Source organism: Diabrotica undecimpunctata, chromosome 1 (assembly GCF_040954645.1).
Source record: "Diabrotica undecimpunctata isolate CICGRU chromosome 1, icDiaUnde3, whole genome shotgun sequence".
NCBI classification, from domain to species: domain Eukaryota; kingdom Metazoa; phylum Arthropoda; class Insecta; order Coleoptera; family Chrysomelidae; genus Diabrotica; species Diabrotica undecimpunctata.
This window is the reverse complement of record NC_092803.1, coordinates 130,021,148-130,042,623: the sequence shown is the minus strand read 5'-3', so window position 1 is coordinate 130,042,623 and position 21,476 is coordinate 130,021,148. Positions and strand designations below refer to the sequence as shown.

The following is a 21,476-nucleotide window of genomic DNA, read 5'->3' as shown; positions in this document are numbered from 1 at the left end:
AATAGTAAAAATCTATTGTACCTCGTGTAAAATTTTTCAATGAATACGAATATATAGGTCCCCCAAGTGGTAACCAATTGTTATTTATTCATTTTTTCATAAATACCTATATAAATAAATAAATTTTTAAAGTTATTAACATTTTAAAGTCGAGAAATTTTACAAGATTTAGTCTAACTTTGAGTCGACATAACCTTTTACATAGGGCATATTTCTCTAACAGCTGCACATAAAGTTTTAACCTATTTTGACAATTTACTATTGAAAAAAATGGAAAAAACTTACTTTTTTATTGCGTTAACAAGCAATAATCAAATAGTTTTTCGGCCTTACAGAATCAACAAACACACGGCGTGCTACGCACTAGTCATCTGCGCACGTTAATGATATTTTTATATAGAACATATATAGCATTTTGAAGTTTTTTTTATTTAACATCAATATGATGTTCCCATTATTACAAGACTATTATTATTCTATTATAAGACCAATAAGCAATTTAATTCTAGCCTAACTTAACCAACATAATCCATTAATACACTCTTTAGCGTTCTTAGTAGTAATATCTTCGTTTAGTACACCACATTAAGTTGTACAAGTTTGTAGTAACCTTGCGGCATACTGTAATAAATATTCCTAATACATACTACATACAAACTTTTTAAACATATTTTTTATAACAACTCGAGAACGACTTAGCTAATTTTGATTTTAAAATATTTGTATGCAATAAAATAAATTAAAAAAAAAATCAAATTACATAAAATTATAAATAATTATAAGAATTAAATAAAATTATATCAAATTAATTAAAATTAGAATAAATTAAATGAATTAAAATAAACAAAAGTTTATTTTAGAATTTTTTTAGTATTTTATAGATAAGTATTAACAAACGAAAAGTTTTCAATGAAAATTAATTAGTATACCCCCCATTATAATTATATATTATATTTAATACGTTTTGAAAATTACTTAAATCATTAAAAAAAATTTTTAAAGAAAATCATTAAGATTTTTTAAATTTTAAAGAACTGAAGTGTGTAGTGTTATTATAAAAAATATTAACAATTCAGTAATAAGCGTAATTTTATTAACCAGATATAGTAGTAACACGCTATAAGAAAATAGCTGTCGGCACTCCCCAAGTGCCCCGATCTTTTTTTTTATGTATTTTAACCGAGCTTTACGATGGGACTGGTTGTAAGTCAAAATATTCAAATTTAAAAATTTATTTATAAAAAAATTGTTTACAGTTGGTACCACTTTTTGAGATAGGGGACCTACATATTAGTATTCAGCGAAAAATTTTACATAAAATAAAATAGTTTTCAAGTATCCAAACTTCCATGTATACATAAAGGCATCCAGCAGCCGAAGCAATAGTACCAAAAGAAGTATATCAAAAGATCTAGATGCCATAAGCTTAATAGTAAAGAATCGAATAAGGGAAAAATTATGTTTAAAAGATTATACTATTTATGTTTGTTAGGCTATATTTGGTTTGATTTGCTTTATTTTTGATTTCAGGAACTCGAATGGGAACCCAAAATATAGCGTTTGGAGACAAAGTCTTCCCCAAATAATTGCAGTTTTTATAAAAAATACTTTACTGTTTATCCATGGTATGAGCTTGGGATTTCCGACAATTTTGGTTCCAGGAATATCTGGAAATGACCGTTCCGAAACGATTTTATTCGGTCAAGATGAAATATCCTGGATTAGTAAGTACATTGTTGATAATTTGGTTTTCTTAGTAATCTTGGTCTATTTGAAATTAGTTCAAGAAAACGTTGCTACATATTTCCTACTTAAAAACATACGAGTTGTTCTTAATCTGACTGTCATGGTCATAGATTTTCAGGTTTGGTAACATCGATAGCAGTACGATTTGATAGTTGTTGTGTAATAATTCGGTAACAGCACCGTACTATGAATTTATTTTGACGTTGTTTTGGCCTTTTCAGGTATAACGGACAGCTGAATACGAACTCCAAGCCATCAAACGTTGACAGAATGTTTTCCACATTAGTGGTAAGCGTACAAAGCGTACTTTGATGGCCATGAACGAAGACAATTTATTATTTATCGTTTTTCTAGAAGGAATAGAATAAGGTCAGACGTAAAGATGACATCAGTAGTAGAGAAAATAATAGGTATCGTCTGGGCTTTTCCATTCTTCATTGACTTCTTATTTGTGTTTTCAGATCTTCACATTGGGCGATCTTTTCGTTGTATTTAACACTCACATTATTTTTGTTAGGTATCACCAAATCAATAGATGTTGTTTGTCTAGTTTATTTATTAACTAATACAAGATCTGGTCTATTACGTAGCAATAGTTAATTTGTGAGCACAGCGCGATCCCACTATAGCTAGATGTTATTTTCAAGCGTACTCTCAGAGAGGTATTGATAATACCCAAGGGAGATGGTTGCTTTCGAGAAGTTTCAGTTGCAATAAATGCCTGGCAGCTCCAGGTAAGATGGATGGTTTATTGAACCTGACATCCTAGTTGGCATTTGTTGTTTTGCATCTGAGAATCTTTGACATGATATATTTTATTTAATTTTTGGTTGGTAGATAAAACTTAATCTGAATGACGAGTATCGAACCTTCTATTTCAGAGAATATTTCCTGATGTCAACAAATAGTTAAACACTGTATTTTTGAAATATTTTTAATTTGCTACATTGGGATACCGCCCAAGCGCAATTTTACCCATCCAGGTGTGCAATTTTTCCTGAAAAAGGTATTTCTATCCGATCGAGGTGGTTCCGAATGAAAACCATTCATTTTAAATCTTCTATATACAAATAATGATTAACTTCGCCACTACAGGATTGTTATTTTTAATGCTAAAACTGAGTCAGCAGGGTTAAGTAGCTGGAACAGTACCACAGAGGACTTAAAATGAGACTCCTTTCGGATTCTATCTTATTTTCACTAGGTGAATTGCATTTTGGAAGTTCATTTTAGTCTTCTATTTTATCATTATATATTTTGTTTTATATATATATTTTGTTTTATATTATTATCAACTTTAGATATTCTTAATAATCTATTTATGCAGTACTGAGTCAAACGATTTTCTGTAGTCAACAAATGTAGTAGATTCTTTTTTTGGTGTATGCCTGTTTAAAAATGACTAAGTCGATGATAATCTTCTTTGCAGCTCATAAAGCTTTAGCGTACTCTTTCTGTTGAGGTTCTATTATATTGTTTAGAGTACATGTAGATACGCCAGGTTGCACAAGGTGTGACCAATTTATTTAAAGTTGCAATACTAGCAATTCGGCGGTATTTATCTGTTATGATATTACTTCGGTATCAAATAAGTTTGTCCCAAAATATCTACCAAAACATCACAATAAAAGTAAAAGTATAAGAAGAACTAACCTACTCTATTGAAGCTGGCAATGGGATATGAGAGGGAGATTCCCTGAGTCCTCTATTGTTCAACCTGATTATGGATGCAATAATAAAAAAAGTAAGAACTAAATAAGGATACCAAATGGGAGAAAAACAACTTAAAATAATATGCTATGCAGACGAAGCAATGCTACTCTTTCAAAGTGAAGATGATTTACAACGTATGCTGCACCAATTTAATATAACCGCCAGAAAATTTAACATGTTAATTTCCCCAACAAAGACAAAATGCATGGTTATAACAGCAAATTTACTAAGATGTAAATTGGAGCTGGAAGGTCAGATAATAGAACAAGTGATGGAGTTTAAATATCTAGGCATCACATTATCTAGCTAAGGAAAGCTTGAAACTGAATTGGAAGATCAAGTAAATAGAGCAAACAGAACCGCAGGCTGCCTAAATGAAACAATATGGAGAAATAAAAATATCGGGAAAGAAACGAAAAGCAGAATTTACAAAACAGTCATCAGATCAATAAGAACATATGCGACAGAAACAAGACCTGACACAGAGAGGACTAAAATGATGTTAGAAACAGCAGAGATGAAAACACTTAGAAAAATTGATAGTAAGACACTATGGAACTGAGCTAGAAGTACAGATATACGACGTAGATGCAAGGTGGAGAATATCAAAAACTGGGTAAGAAATAGAAGCGTAGAATGGAACGATCATAAAGCCGAATGACAACAAATAGAGTAGTAAAGACGGCTAGAGACGGTTCCCCAATAGGAAGACGATCAGTAGGAAGAGCACGAAAACGATGAAACGAGAACTTACTGGAGGCACATTGAAAAACAGACAGTGTCATGTCTATATAAAAGGAAGAAGAAGAAGTCCCTGAGTTAGGAATAGCGCTCATAGAGAGTAGTACTTAAGTGTTGACAATTGTGCGTCGTATGTTCAATCTATCTAGCATTGGTGTTAAAGAGCAGCTGATGTGGAAAGTTGGTTTTCCCAAAACAATTTGTATTATTGCAAATAATTTCTTAATCAATTAAATTTAGGTAAGGAAACGAAACACTAAAACTGCCAATTATCCGCAGTAAGATAAATCGCTGTGAAACTTTTGCATTCAATTCGAGAAAGTGTCAGGAATATTGGTAAATAAAATTCATGGTGGTAAAAGGAAAATTGTATTTTGTGCATAAGAAAAATTGAACATTTGAAAAAAATTGACAGGAATGAATTTAATTTTGTTACTCGGGGGGTTTTCGAGGTCCCTGAACATAGATATGATAACGACGGTGGCCCTCAAGCTACTTGGTGCCGATGATGGACGCCCTCCTGGAATATGTTACTTTAATTATGAATCAGTTGTCAGTCATAACTTGTAGATTTTCGAGGCATCTAAATACAAATATAAGAACGACGATAATCCTCGAACTTCCCTGTGCCTAGGGTGGATCTCGTCTTCTGGAATTATGTTATTTTCATTCGAAACTAGTCGAAAATCATTACTTAGAGGTTTTCAAAATTGATGAACAAAAATATTATGACGGCGATGTGCCTCGAGCTACCTAGAGCCCAGTGTGGACCTCGTCTCCTACAGTTTGATGTTATTTATCAGTCAAAACTCACTACTTGCAAGTTTTTGGGGTTGCTAAACACTACGTTTACGACCACGATAATCTCCAAGGTATCTAGGGCCCAGCATAAACCTTGTCTCCTGAAGTTTTTTGTTAATTTGTTATTTAAGATTTGTATGAAAGTGTGGTATCAAACAAAAAACGCACTTCAACTATGTAGCTATGAGATTATGATGTGTATCCCCTGACACTTCATCAGTGCTACCCACTGCTTAAAAGCACCAAATTTAAAAAATAATGTTTTGGGTAATTTTTTAAAGCTTTATATAAAGTTGCATAAGGTATTCTAAGGCCATTTTTTAACGAAATATTCGTCTTCAGCGACCTCAAAAACCCCGAGCAATGACTGTCGACTGATTTAGAATGAAACTTGCATCGTGTTCAACAACCCCAAACACATCCGAGTAATGACTTTTGACTGATTTCGAATAAATATAACATAAAACTTCAGAAGACTAGATCCACCCTGAGCACAAGGTACCTCGACGACCATCGTCGTTAACATATTTGTGTTTAGTGACCTCAAAAACCCCTGCGTAATGACTATCGACTAAATTAGAATGAAATTAACATACTCTAGGAGATAAGGTCCATCCTGAGCACCAGGTAGCTCGAGAACCATCAGCGTTATCATATTCGTATTCAGCGACCTCGAAAACCCCCGAGTAATAAAATTGGAGTCATTAAGTGGATTTTTTGTCCTGTTGCGTCTTATTAACTTGACTTTCTTGTATGTCAAACTCAGAAATCTGTTAGTGTATATCATTAGATTTACAACTACCCTTGGTTATGAATCTCCTGTTCGTCTTCGCTTCTGATGGTATTGCGTCTATTTTGTGACATAAGATTGTTTCTTATAATTACCCAGTATTAATCTGCTACTTCCTGTTCAGATTCTTGGATCTCAGGGTACTTCCTACAAAATTTGGAATACAGGTGTTGTTGATAACCCAAATTTCTTCACCGAGTTTTGTGGCCTTGTAATAGAAGCGCAAAATATGTTCATTCTTCATTCATAGACACAATCTATTTTAAGCGCATATTAATATTTAAACGTTGACAGGTCCCAGCGTTTTTCATATTTTAAAATAAGGACACAAACAATTTTATTTCATAAGTGGTTTCCACTCTGTGTAATTTCAAAATTTCACTCTGTACGATTCATAATAGACCCTACATGATATAGTTTGTTTAGATCAGGTTGTTAAATAGCTTTTAAAAATATAGAAGTGTTTATAAGTATAGAGTGTTTCATTAAAAATAAAGATTATGGACTATGCTAGACTTGTGTGAATTTTAGCCTGTACATTTAATTTATACAGGGTGGCGCACCGAAATCGAAACAGATGCATTTACTGGCAGATGATTCCTTAAAAAAAAAAACGCTTGGACCCGTCGATTTTGTTATCGAGGGGGAAACAAAATTGGCATAAAATCACATTAACATTTGCAGCCCCTAAGCGGGGGTGGCACCATCCCTAAAATCTTAAATGGAAAGGTGGGTCGAATGATCCATCATTTAAAAGGTCTTTCAACTCCCTTTACAATGATGTAAAATTCATGTACTTCAATTCAGTAGTTTTGGGATTTATTGATTTAAAGTTTAAATACATCATCGTAAGAGGAGATCAATACATAGCAGCAAAGTTGTTAAAAAATAAAGAATGAACTGACCTGTCAGCCGAGTAAATGTTGAAAATGACCACCATTACTTTCCATGCAATAATAAAGATTTTGCTGAAAACGTTGCCGGACATTTTGCAATATTTGAGGAGTAATTTGATGGCACTCATTCACAATTCTTTGTCGTAAATCTTCTAAGGATGTTGGCTGAGTAGCATAGATTTTGCTTTTTAAGTAACCCCACAAAAAGAAATCCAAAGGTGATAAATCTGGCGATCTTGGGGGCCATTCAACGGCACCTCTTCTACCAATCCATTGACCTGGAAAGGTCTGATCTAAATAATGCCGAACTCTTAATGCGTAATGTGGTGGGGCACCATCCTGTTGGAACATCAACATATTCTCAACGTATCGACTATCATTCTGATTTTCAATTATATCTGTTAGCGCAGGATCTATGGCATTTTGCAGTAATTCCAAATACATTTCACCAGTCAAATTTCCAGGTAAGAAAAAAGGACCAACCAAATGATCGCCAAAAATGTCAGCCCAAACATTTAATTTTTGTGGCTGCTGTGTGTGTACCTGATGGTAAATTCTGGGATTAGAGTCCGACCAATATCGACAATTATGACGATTTACTTCGCCATTTAAAAAAAAGGAACATTCGTTCATTCATCGTTTGTAATTCGTTCACTCATAACTTCACAAAATTCTAATCGCTTATCAAAATCGTCTTCATTAAGTTCTTGTACAAGGTGAATTTTATACGGATGAAAATTATGGGCCTTTAGAATCCGTTGGATAGTACGTCGACTAACACCACACGAAGTTTGCAATTTGCGGGTACTTAATGTAGGATCTACAATAACTTGCCCTAAAACCCCCACTTCTGTTGCTTCGTTCCTTATAGGATTTTCAATATTACGTTTTTTATTGGCGACTGATCCAGTTTCCCGAAATTTAGCTACAAGTTCTAGAACATATTTTCGGTGCACATTATTGTTCTCATGTCGCTCATTAAAAATTTGTGCTGTTCTATTAGCGCACTGATTATTTCCGAAAAATATTTTAATAATTTCAACCCTTTCTGCCGTGGAATATACCATGGTTAATTTATGTATAAAGTAATAAATGATATTTTAACAACAAAGATTGGTCAAATCAATCGCAAACTAATGTATAGTACATTATTCCTATTTAAAATAAGTACGTGGCATTCTCTACTTATCTTTCTTCAAGAAACAACTTATTTTGTCACAAAGGACACTTCAATTGCTATTTTTATTAATAATAAACCATGGGCGTAGTAAATAAAAGCATTTACTTATCAAGAAAATGCTTTTACTCAAATTTCTTCTGAAAGAAGTACAAACTAATTTGATGTACCTATTAAAGTCTACTTTAAACTTTAAATCAATAAATCTCCAAAACTACTGAATTGAATACATGAATTTTACATCATTATAAAGGGAGTTGGAAGACCTTTCAAATAATGGATCATTCGATCCCCCTTTTCATTTAAGATTTTAGGGATGATGCCACCCCCGCTTAAGGGGCTGCAAATGGTAAAGTGATTTTATGCCAATTTTGTGTCCCCCTCGAAAACAAAATCGACGGGTCCGAGCGTTTTTTCAAAAAAGGAATCATCTGCCAGTAAATGCCTCTGTTTCGTTTTCGGTGCGCCACACTGTATTTAAAAAGCGCACATTTATATTTAAAAGTTGACGGGTTTCAGAGTTTTTTATAATTTTTGAAAATAAAGACACAAACAATTTTAGTCACTGACTGAAGATACTCTAAACTTAATGGTCTAGTATTTTTTGTAGTAAAAAAAGAACTGTATTATCCCTAAAAAATGGAATATTTTAAATTTTTTTGTATTTTTTTTGTATACTTTGTATTTTTTTTATTTTAAACGTAAAATTTTTGGATACAATTTGTTTATTTGTAAGTGAATTTTAATCTGTTATAACTTCGTCATCGATAAGGATATTTTTGCGAAATTCAATTAAGTAATAAAAAAATTTGTTATATAATAAATCTTCCTACTTTCGACTAAAATAAAATAGTAAAAAGTAGAAAAGTAAAAAATATATAAAAATAGTAATAAAAGAACTAAGTCTTTTATAACTTCATATTTTAAATTAAACTAATCTAAATTGGCCACACTAAGTATATCCACTTCCTATATAAAACACTTACTTGCAGGTTCTATAAATCTAATATTTATACCCATGGGTTGTTTGATCTCTGGTTCCATCACGCAAGCGATTGGAAGGAAAAGAGCAATGCAGATTATTAACATACCATTTATAGTATCATGGCTGCTTTTCCACTTTTCCACGAAATCTTGGATCATTTTTGTTGCTGCGTCCATATTAGGGTTCAGCGGCGGTTTATTGGAAGCCCCGGTAAGTAATCTTATGTTTTGTTTGTTTATTTTTCTTAGGTTGTAAACCAAGTACTGGAAGAGGGCGGGCGTAATTTCGGCCGGAAAAAGAGCAGGTACTAAAAGCCGGTAGGTAAATTCGGCCGGAGGTTTTAAGTTGCTTCCTTATCTCATAGGTATTTTCGGCCGCAAATCAAATAAAATAACAGAATGCTTTATATTAAAATATTTCTTTATTTCAATAAAATTATTACATCAACTTATTTCTATAAATTAAGTAAACTATAAATTTTTAAAAAACGTTTTGATGTGATACAGATTTAACGAAATTAATTCTAGAAATATTGTCAGATCGAAGCATATTTACCATGTTTTCGATAAATTTTAGTTTGTTTTTTACTTGTTTGTCTTTAATTTTTGCTGGAATATTTAAATTTTTTATTTTTAAATATGCATCGATCTGACAATCTTTTAATTTTTCTATAAAAATAAATATAGAAGGGTGACTTGAATAAAAACTAGAATTAAAGTGCGAATGGAATGATTCGCAGGCATTTGTGGTTCTTTTAATTGATGGGTTTTCATATGCCCATATATTTGGTGGAAAATGAGATTCTGGCGCTATGTAGTTTTCTAATAAATAGTCTGCGTATTTATCTATAAGTTTATGGTCCGGTTTGTATGACATAAGATCAAATATGAAACAATCTTCAACTTCAGAGGGGTCTAAATAAGTTAGCCCAAAAGTATGAGTAAGCCATTTGCTTTCCTCGCAGTTTTTATCTTTATACATTTGGGTTAACCCTAATGATTGTATTTTCCTATACCACGCCTGGTGCAAGTGGAATCTACAACCATTTAGTTTGGTTTTGGGAAAGACAACTTTTAATGCGTTATGAATTGCGATTTCAAAATCCACAAATACCTCCTTCGGTTCAAAAACAATATTATAAAGTTCAAAAATTTTAGATTTTACCAACAGAAAAAGTCTCATATATGTGTCACTGGTCTTATTGGGCAACAGACAATACAAAAGAGGAACATAATGCCCATTTTCCAGTCCATGGATGGTAAATAACTGATAAAAATATTTTGTACAATAAGAAAATGTGCCATCCATGTAAAAATCTTTCATTTTACATAAACTTATTATATTTGTATGGCAAGAAAAAACAATGATATTATCAGCTGTGCTGTTAATAAACAAAAAATTTTCACCTGTTGTGGTTTTCGGTCCATAACTATCGAGTACAGAATGTACATCGTGAATATCCTTAGGCAGGGCTGGTAAGAGCTTACGGCGGCTGTTGTACAAATTTCTTCTTATTAGACTGACATCTATCGATGACAAATTCTCTGGCAAATGATTTGAAAGAACGCTTTTAATAATTTTTGAAGGTTTCTCCGATATGTCTTCCTCAGCTTTGCGCTTGCATGAAGTCGTCACTATTTTTCTCTCCAACGTAGTTTCATCGGACTCGTGGTTGTGGATTAATTCACTTCTAGTAACTGTGTATTCCGCACCAACAGTGTACAGTTTGGCTAAACATCTTAAATTTTTCTTTATACACCTCCAACGTACTTCACCACTTTTTAATACGTCCTGTTTACAAAACTGAAACTTTTCTACAACTAGTAAGTCACAACCGCGTGAACTCTTAATTACTGAAACAGATGCCATCGTATACAAATAATATATTTTATGCTTTCTATCGACTAGTAGCTTCAAGATAAGTTATAATACTGACTAGCTATAATAATTTTATACCTGTTATTTGTGAATTTTATACATTTAAAGGAATAATCTTAAGTAGGTACAACATAGTTATTAGAATAAAGAGATAAGTAAATTAAAGGTATTTCCGACAGGTACACAGGATTAGGTATTTCCAAATAAATACACAATTAATATTTTACAGAAACTATGAAGCGTAATTACCAATATTTTAATCTCATCGTAAACATCAACCCCTCGGCCGAAATTACCCCTGTCATAAATGGTACCCCTTGATTTATGCAGGTAGGCCAAGGGATTACCGGCCGAAATTACGCCCGCCGCTGGAAAATTTACTTAAAAAATTGGATTGAAACTTTTTTTAGTGTAAATATAAAAGGGTAGTACTTTAATTACCTACCGTATGTTGACAATATTCTTCTTGTAATAATAACGAAAATAAACAAAAAAAAAAAAGGATAAGGTCCAGGTTAGTGAATTAGTATAAGCTTTTGGAAAATTTTATTTCTTTTTTCAAGAATTTTTATAATGCAATAAAAGAAAAAAATTACAAGATGTACAAATGTAATGAGTCTTTGTTAAAACTTATCAAAATTTAGATTAAAAATACATATTACAAAAACTCATTATATTTGACTGCAGCATTTGACCATGACCATATATGACTTCACGATCTCTAATATAGGTGTTTTCAAAGTACTGCAAAAATTCATTAAGTTTTGTCATCAAATTCAGGAAAAATTCCTTCAACTTGTAAATATGCATCAGTTGTTTCTTCAATAAGGAGTAGTGATATTGAAGTTAGCATCAGCACAGAAACTGCAAAATTTTCCACGATAGAATTAAATTCAAGTTTTAAACAGATTTCCCCTATCTTTCGGATCACTGATTGATTTGAATGAAAAAAACTTCCTTTTGCTATTATTAATATGTGGTCTGTATATGGTCTGTGTCAGCGTTTGCTCCGCTATATAATCTGACAGCTTGTGTTAGTCTTAGCCATTTTTTTGAAATAAGTTCATAATCTATTTGGTTACGTTCTGTTCGCCCTGGAAATAGCCATACTATTTTATGTTGCTTTTTATTGTGGAATTCTGTACTGACAAAATGTGTATTTATCGGCTAAGCTAAGCTACATAGTCTTGTTCTATTATCATTTGTTTCTTTGTGAATTGTTTTTCATATGTCCTAATTTTTATCCATGCAGTCCGTACTTGTTTTTTCTTTATATTTTTTGCCTTGCATTATTTATCAAACCACTCTTTTGATTCACTCTTGGTATTGAAGTCTCCTATTATCATTAGAATGTCGTTTCTGGCTACGTTTTCACAAGCCTCTTCTAGTTGCTCGTGGAAGTTTAATTTGTCTTTATTACTTGCATCTTCTATTGGATCTTAAACCTTTGTTATTGGCATATTTGCTTGTGTGTTCTTGATTTTGATATATGAAATTCTTCCACTAATTCCTTTGAAATCCATGACTCTGCTTCTTAGTTTGTTGCTGATCATAAATGCTGTTCCATGTTTTCCCTAGTTATTTTCTCCGGAATAACACAGTGTGAAGCTTTTCTTTTTTATTTTCATCCTTTTCGCATCTTATTTCCTGAAGTGTCAAGGTATATAGTTTGTATTTTCTCATATGTTGCGCTTATTCCCGCATTTTCCACACTACTAGCATTTTTTTACATGAAATTGTATTATACCGGTATTAAAAGTACCCATTCACACATGACAAGTAACATTGTTAGTAATCGGTATGAAAAATGGAAGTAAAATTGAAAAGATGGATGTATAATACTGTAGACAAAATAGCAGAATAGAAAGCAAATGGATGTAGGCACTGCCCTGCTATTATGCGCTAAATACTATAGCAATATACGATAGCGATGCTAGCGCGTACTCGGACTTAAACTTACGAAAAAATGTTTTTTTATCATGTATATAAGCATGTTATAGTCAGATGGGCCGAAGGCGAACACTTGATGCTTAGGTGATGTATAATACTGTAGACAAAATAGCAGAATAGAAAGCAAATGGATGTAGGCACTGCCCTGCTATTATGCGCTAAATACTCTAGCAATATACGATAGCGATGCTAGCGCGTACTCGGACTTAAACTTACGAAAAAATGTTTTTTTATCATGTAAATAAGTATGTTATAGTCAGATGGGCCGAAGGCGAACACTTGATGCTTAGGTAACTCAAAGGGAATTTTAAGTCAGCTCTATAGTTTAGGAAACACAATCCTGATCTATGCTTTGGTCAAGTAAGTGTAACAATGCTCCTCTAAAAGCTGAAAAAAGAGTGTTTCTAGAATTTTCAAGTAGCTAGCCACGCAGAGTTATTATAGAGACGTTAATACAAATCCCTTTTATCATCTCGAAAACAATATATCCTTGGTTGATGTCAAAATAGTAAGATTCTATACCATTCTACCACTATAAACTTACAGTCAAAAACCAAAGCTATAAGTCCACATAACCGTCCATAAGTTAAATGCAGAAATATAACAAAAATGACATCAATAATACTTAGCGATAAATCTCATACAAGAAAAGTAAAGGAACTTTAAGAAAATTAAAAATCAGAATTAATATAAACTAAGTATCACAAAATTACAAATAGGATCTAATCTTAAATACATTTTTTTATTTATACAAATGTACCTGCATCAACCACTAAGACATACGGCGTAATTTAGCGGGAGTACATGCACAGACAGTAAGATACATGTTATTACATAAAAATACGAGTACTTTACAATTTGACAAATAGTTTGGTAGTTTTGAGATAATTTAAAAAAGATGTTAAATTTAAAGTCAGCACCAATTTTTAAATTGTCACTCAGGACACACGCGATCGTTTTGTTCTTGCATACTGAACACTCGATATTTATATGTTTCACTGATAACTAAGTGTTGCACTTGGTACATATTGGAGCAGCCTCCTTGTTGAAGATATATTTTTGCGTAAGTAGAGTATGTCCTATTCGACGTCGGTTGATCATCACTTGGTCTTTTCTATTACTTGATAAAATTAATGTGGTTCCTATTTGACCTAGGCATTCTTTGAGTTTGGTGGTAGTGTAATCCCAAATAGTCTGCCATGCTCTGGTCTTTCATGTTTACTTTGTGATTAGTACAAGGTGTTTGATTTATGATAGCAATATTTTGGTCGATTATTGTATATCTTGCCAGAGTGGTCACTTCCTCATTGCCACTCTTTACCATATGGGAAGGTACGCAGATAAAGGAAATAGCTTTGTGTTGAGCACGTAGATAAGATAATTCTTCTTTAATAGAAGAATAACGTGAGTTGTATATAACCGTTTTATTGCAAGTGTACTCATTGAATTGATGATGATAACAAATTTACTTTCATAGACAAAATTACATTTTTTTATGGCCTGGTGACTTGCCGCAATTTCTTCGCTATATATAAAACAATTTGTTGGAATTTGTACTGTGGACTTGATGTTTTCGCAGATATGGTCTGCATAACATTTGAAAGCATCAGTGAAGATTTAATGGGTTGTTTGGTATTTGGGTATTAAATTTTTAAAAGATTGCTGAATAGGAAAAGAATGTGTGGAATGTTTGGGGATCTTTTTTAGAGACATATATGTTTTTGGAGGTTTGATCATCCAGGGAGGAAAATTTACACGAATAGGCAAAGTCAAAACTGAATTATTCTAAATTAAGACAAAACGTTTTATTCGCTCAGGAAATGGTAGCATCTATCTTTCAATGTTTCTGTAACGGTCGAAAGATACATTTTTTATGCAAAACATTGTTAAGTAGGCTACGTTGCTTTTGTTTGCTGAAATTCTGGCAACCTAATTTAGTGACAGGAGTTCTTTTTTTGGATTAAGGTGAGTTCATTAGCCAGAACTTGTAAGGTACTAACTGTACTGGTTCTTGAAGCACCTAAAAAGAATCTCAAGCATGTATTTTGAATGCAGTCAAGTGTTTTAAAGATTTTCTATTACCAGTATTGTAGCATAAACAACCGTGGTCTAATTTACTTCGTATTAATGATGTAAGTAAAGTTGTTGTATCAGGCCCCAAAGAGATACTTGATAGTATTTTTAGTAGGATAGTTCTGGATTGGCAAGAACATTGCAGATTGGTTATGTGGCACTCCCATTTTAAGTTGCGTTCAAGGTTAACTTCGTTTAATGTTAAATGAAAATTTGGATAATTTTTTCTTTTGTTAAAAATTAAAACGTGTCTTTTCACCAGAGAATATAAAACACTTGTTTTGAGACCAGCGTTCAGTTGTGTTTAAGCTGGTATATGTGATCCCAGAGTTACATTGTTTGTTTTTAGATAAAGGACTAAGTGATCTGCATATAGGCTAGTAAATACACGTAGCTTTATTTGCCTTACAATATTATTTATTGCAATTAGAAAGAGTATTGGACTTATATATCCTTGTGAAGTGCCGTTTTAAAATACTCGTTTAGAAGATGTAAATCCATCGATTTTAACTCGAAAAGTTTGTGGTAGAAAATTTTTAATAAAGGACAGCATATGCCCTTGAACATTTCAATATTGAAGTGTTTTTTAAGACTTACGTATTATTAGATTGTCTATTGTGGATCTACACGTATGAAATTCACTTTGTAAGTTTGCAGGTACAGCACGTAAGGAATATTGGGCGATAGGAATTTGGATCGTCTTTTGGTTTATTATATTTAAGGATTGTAATTATAGTTGCCTATAACCATAGATCAGGAGTCATTGTGAATAAAAATATTGTTTAAAATATCAACTAACATTAGTTTTGCATTCAGACGAAGATTTCGTAAGAAAATAGGGTGGATATCATCAGGTCCTGGCGTCAAATTTATACATTTAAATATAATTCTAATTCCTGAAGACTTATAGGTTTTTTTTATTGGACTTTCGTTCTCGGTTATTTGTGTATAAATCCTCCATTAGTCTCTTTTGTTCTGGAAAAGATATGCTATAATAATTTGAATCACTAGAATTGAGTTCATATTATATCTGCTAGTAGTTTTAGAATATCTTCCTTGAATGCTTTCGTGAATGCATTTGGTTATTGTGTGAATCTATATCTCGGAAATATTTTTTCCCATTTATTCTGCGGAATTTGTTCGATATATTACCTCAGGGAGTGAAAGAATTTATTGAAGACATGTAGTTTTTCCAACTTTCTCGTTTTCTTTTTTTGATTATATTTTTTGTAAACTTTAAAAGAATGTTTAGAAAAAGTGAGTGCCTGTACAATTTCGTTATTCCACCAAGCAACTGGCTGCCTTTTCCTCGGTTGTGTTTTTCTCACTGCGATTGTTGTTAAACACCTTTATTCGACGGCATTGACCCTGATTCGCACTGATCTACTGTGGAAAATAAGTAAAATCGTGGTTAGCATATTCCTTTGTGAATATAATTCAGCCTGATAAAACTTATAAATAGCTATACGAAAAGAGGAAAAACCACCTAACCAAAAAGTTTTATTGTACATTGGGCGACCAATTTCGGGCTCTCCATTTGCATTAAATTGTCAGGTCTTGAATTAAACTTACTTAACTAAGAACCTTATAATCGGCTGAAAATTTTAGAGCCTTAAATCGGTCGTATAATGTACAATACAACAAATTGTGAGTCTTTTCTTTTCATTTCTTACCAATTTTGGAAATGGACTCACATGTGCAAAAAAAACCATTATTTAAAAAATATGTAACATTAATATCAAACTCTTTTTTAGGTATTAACATACGTAGCAGAGGTAACCCAACCACATCTTCGAGGAATTCTCTCATGCACTGGCACCATGACAGTCACATTGGGAATGTTAAGCCAGTTTATCTTGGGATCATTTATGAAATGGCGTACAGTGACCCTGGTAAATTGTTTTATACCCATCATTTCATTTCTTTTGCTGATGATTGTACCAGAAACACCCGTGTGGCTAATATCTAAAAATCGCATAGAAGAAGCCAAGAAAAGTATAGCGTGGTTAAGGGGATGGACTGCTATAGAAGATATTCAGGATGAATTTCAAGAACTGCATAAGCAGATTTATAATGAAAAAGAATCAGGCAGTTTTAAAGAAGTGATTTCGCAGAAATTGAAAAATTTAAAGCTTTTTTCGAAACGTATCTTTATATATCCAAGCTCCTTATTGGCTTTTGTGTTTTTCCTTGGACATTTTAATGGATACGGGCCATTCCAAGTGTATGCCATTAAAATATTCCAACAGATGGAAGTTTCTATTGATCCTTACTATTTAACGATTATTTTGGGAGTAATGCAACTTCTGGGAAGTTTTGTGTGCGTTACTTCCATCAGATTTTTAGGAAAAAGAACTTTAACCTTTTTTTCACTGTTTATGTCAGGAATTTGTTGTTTAATAGTAGGTATATATGCATACAACAAAAATATTCTTAAATTTGATCCATCGGAAGTGAGCGAAGAACCAGTAAATTTGGAACAGGGTAACTGGATACCTGCAACATGCCTTATCTTATTTGGATTCTTCGCATATGTAGGAATCAAGGGGTTGCCATTTATATTAATTGGTGAGCTATTTGCTGTAGAAATACGAGCATTTTCTTCTGGTTTTTCTGCAGGGGTAGGGTATGTATTCGGTTTTATTGCAAACAAAACTTTCTTAGGAATGGTCTCAAACTTTGGTTTCCCTTGGGTATTTTGGTTTTATACCACTGTAGGCTTATTGGGGGCTGTAGGTTTATATTTCGTTCTTCCCGAAACTGAGGGAAAGACGCTCTATGAAATAAGCGAACACTTTGCTGGAAGAACAAAATTAAGCAATAGTGTTAGAAGAAACAAGAAAAAAGGATCACAAGAAAACGGATGCCATAATGTTGCATTTGACGCAGAAGAAGGAGCCGAAAGAATAGAAAGCAAATTATGATACGAAATTATTGTAGGATTAATTTGCTGTACTTGTATAGTCAAGTAAAGTTATTTTATTTTATAAAACAGTGTTTTGTAAACACAACACGAATCTTATTTATTTTTGAAAAATTGATAAGTGATTGAAAGTAGGTTAAGTCCTAATTTTTCTATTTATTGAATTGTTTTAAAAATGTTACTCGAATATTTGAAATTGATGCTGTGTTTGTTTCGATTATTATGTAATATATTTTTATTTGATAAAAATACTTTTTTATGAAAAATGGCTGGTTTTTTTATATAAACAAACATTTCCCAATTTTTTACTTTATGTCTCATCTTCAGCTATACAACTGAGCTATATGCACGTAAAGAAGGGACAGCCAATATAAAATACATACTTTACAAGAGTAACTACCCTGCAAATTATGAAGGTTGCTGACTTTTATACCAAAATAATGTTCTCCTACAGCTCATATAAATTCTGGACACTTACAACCCGGTATTAATTATTATGATCAGGTTACAAATAATCAGCCACAAGAAATATTAAATAATGCAGGAAGCACACAAAGAGTTCAAAATACGAATGATATAGATGAACTTCTTACCCCTCTGTCGTGACCAAATTAACAAAATGATTAAGTTGCTTAAAATAGTTGTATGGAATGCCAACGGGCTAGCAAAGCATTCAACAGAAGTAAAAGTCTCCGTTCTATCTATCTATCTATATAAGGATTTTTACAGCTGTCGCCGCCTTCCTTCTTTCAGCCAACGTCTCCAGTCCTTTCTGTTCTGCCATTCTCCATCTCTAAGGTCTCATCTTTCCATGGCCTCGTCCACTTCATCCCTCCATGATCTTCGGGGTCTACCTCTTTTCCTCCTTCCTATTGGGTTCCAATCCGAAATCTTTGTTATCCACCTTGTACGATCTGTTTTTCTCACATGTCCATACCAAATTAAACGTTCTTCTTCGATGTAGCTGAGTATGTCTTGTTCTACTGCCATTCTTCGTTTTATCTCCTCATTTCTGATGCGATCCATTTTTGTTACTCTGCAGCTTCTTCTCATGAACTCCATTTCAGTTACTGTGATTTTGGACCTGTTTCGTTTATTTATTACCCAATTCTCTGCTCCATAGGTCATTATACTGCGTACCAAGGTGTTATAAATTCTCTTCTTTGTCTGAATCTGTCTATCCCACAGTACCCCGTTCATTTGTTTAATACATGTTCTTGTCTGTGCTAATCTGCTGGTTATCTCTTGCTCGGTGGTTCCATTTTTGAGAGTATGAATCCTAAATTATTTGAATTTGTCAGTGCCGTTAATTTCCCTATTATCGTCAATTTCCAAGTTTCGTTTCTCACTGGTTCTTGCTCTGTTGTTAAATATTCGGTCTTTTCTAGATTTATTTCCATTCCATTTTTTGTGTATTCCTTTTCTAATTTTCGGAGCATATAGCACAGATCTTCTTCATCTTGAGCCGTTACCACTTGGTCATCTGCAAAGCTTAATATGTACAAGAAGTTGTCCCGAATTGGTATTCCCATCCCTTCATATTTCCTTTTCCATTGTTTTAATATTTGTTCGAGGAATATCTTGAACAGTGTCGGAGATGTACAGCATCCCTGCAATAAGCCTTTTGTGATCTTAAATTCGCTGGAGTATATATTGCCGGTTTTAACTCTTACCTTTTTGTTGTTTTAAAGGTTTTTTACGGCTTCTATTAACCTCTGAGTTATTCCGATTTCCTTCATCGTGTTCCATAGTTGTTTTCTGGGGACCATGTCATATGCCTTTTTTTTAATCTATGAATGCCATGTGTACTGGTCTATTTTTTGCTATTTTTTTTTTTTCAATTAATTGTTGGAGTGTATATATGTGGTCTATGCAAGATCTTCCTGCCTTGAACCCCGCCTGATCTTCTCCGATTTTATTTGAGATAGATTTTTCCAGTTTTTCTTTCAGTATTTTTCCATTTAACCTGCCCATACATGTTATCACACTGATGCCTCTGTAGTTCCTGTATTTCTTCTTATCTCCCTTTTTATATGTAGAGGTTGTGTATGCTTTGGACCGTTCATCTGGTATTTTGTTCGGGTTTATAGCGTTACTGAACATTTCGTGTATAATTCTGTGTAGTTTGTCCGTTCCGTACTTAATTAGTTCATTAACGATTCCTCCTGGTCCCCCTGATTTTTTGTTCTTTAAAGTGTTTATGGCATTCTTTACTTCAATTAATATTATCTCAATCTGTTCTTCATTCTGATTTTGTTGTTGTTCCTGTTCTGTGTCTGTCTCTATGAAATCTGGGCGGTTTTCTGTGAGTAGTTCTTTATAATAGTCTTCCCACTCTTTTTTTGATATGTATTGTATTTGGACCTTTTCGTTGTTATTCTTCCTTAAAGATTATAGTATTTTCCAGGATTCCGAATTCCTTGTTCATTATAAACCAAGTCTTCATTATAAACCATAATATAGATAACATACTTGTTTATGAAACCCATTTCACACATTTCTACAACTAAACAAATATTCAAAAAGATTACATACAAGCCGATATAAGCATAGAGGACTGGCATTGTTCACTGACAGTTTCTGCAATATATAGCCCACCAAGGCACTCAATAACTAGCGAACAATATGAGCAGCTGTTTACTACACTTGGAAACAGATTTATTGCGGCTGGTGATTATAATGCCAAGCAAACACAATAGTGCTCTAGATTAATAACACCAAAGGATAGATAACTATTAAAACCAACAAAAGTCTTTATTTGATATCAACAGGTGAACCAACCTATTGGTCAACCGACAGAACTAAAATCCCTGATCTTGTTGACTTTGTAATTTACAAGAGAATTCCCAAAAATTGCGTGTTGGCAAACTCTTACCTTGAATTTTCCTCTGATAATTTTCCAATTGTAATTATAATCAGCACTGACATATACAAAAAGAACCAGCGCCAACCTTGGGCAACAAATACACTAACAGGAATGATTTTTCATTGGAATACGATGGAACATTTTAAAAGATCGATACAGAAAGCGATATGGAATACAACTGCAAGCCAAGTGTCAACCAGCACATCTCAAGAACTACCTTCAATAATTAAAAAAAAATAGCCTAGATACGGAAAATAAAGAAAATCTCTAAAAGAACTCGTGCTCCTGCAAACAAAACTAAATTAAATCAAGACTAGAACAGAACTAGAACTCCTTATTCTAGAGATCTTCTTATTCTTCTTGAAGTGCCTATCCGTTTCGGATGTTGACGGCTCTCATGGTAATCTGTATTTTGCAAACTGCTGCTCTGAAAAGATTTGTGCAAGATTTTTCAGCCAGAAAATCCTTCGTATTCCTGTTCATCGTTTTTCTTCTACTTTTTCTTGTAGAATTAATTGCAGCAACCCATACCGTTCATTTAAAATGAGGGTTTCTTAAGTAATGTTTGTTAATTCGTTGAACAGTTATTGCAAAATAGGTTAAAAAGTTCGTTTTTTAAAAATTATTAACAACTCTCAAACAAAAGTACAAAATACTTTGATTTTGCTTGACAATATCACAAAAACCTTTTATCTACATTATTATGCGTTAACTACTAGGGCTACATGAATTCTGAAAGCACAAGATTGAAGAGAAGGCTTATTTTATCAAAATAAATCATTTAATGATTAAAACGGTTATGTTAAATATTGTAAAAAAGGTTTGCAAAGTTTTGTTATTTTAAGCTTATAAACAATTGAAGGGGTTATAATACAAAGGGTACAAGTACCTTTGTCTTATAAAATGAGATACATGTACTCCTGAAAACTAGATACAA

General features: G+C 32.9%; 1 protein-coding gene across 11 annotated transcripts in view; it reads left to right on the top strand.

Moving 5' to 3' along the window:
* Positions 1-17,933, top strand: part of LOC140431731 (facilitated trehalose transporter Tret1-like) — a 66,128-nt gene extending 48,195 nt beyond the window's left edge. For all 11 annotated transcript variants that reach the window (XM_072519631.1, XM_072519654.1, XM_072519640.1 and 8 more), the window contains 3 exons: positions 1,531-1,724; positions 8,857-9,059; positions 16,505-17,933. In XM_072519631.1, coding sequence (XP_072375732.1) covers positions 1,531-1,724; positions 8,857-9,059; positions 16,505-17,674 — 1,567 coding nt within the window. In that variant the 3' untranslated portion in view covers positions 17,675-17,933. The remainder of the gene's footprint in view (positions 1-1,530; positions 1,725-8,856; positions 9,060-16,504) is intronic.
* The last annotated feature ends 3,543 nt before the right edge of the window (positions 17,934-21,476 follow it).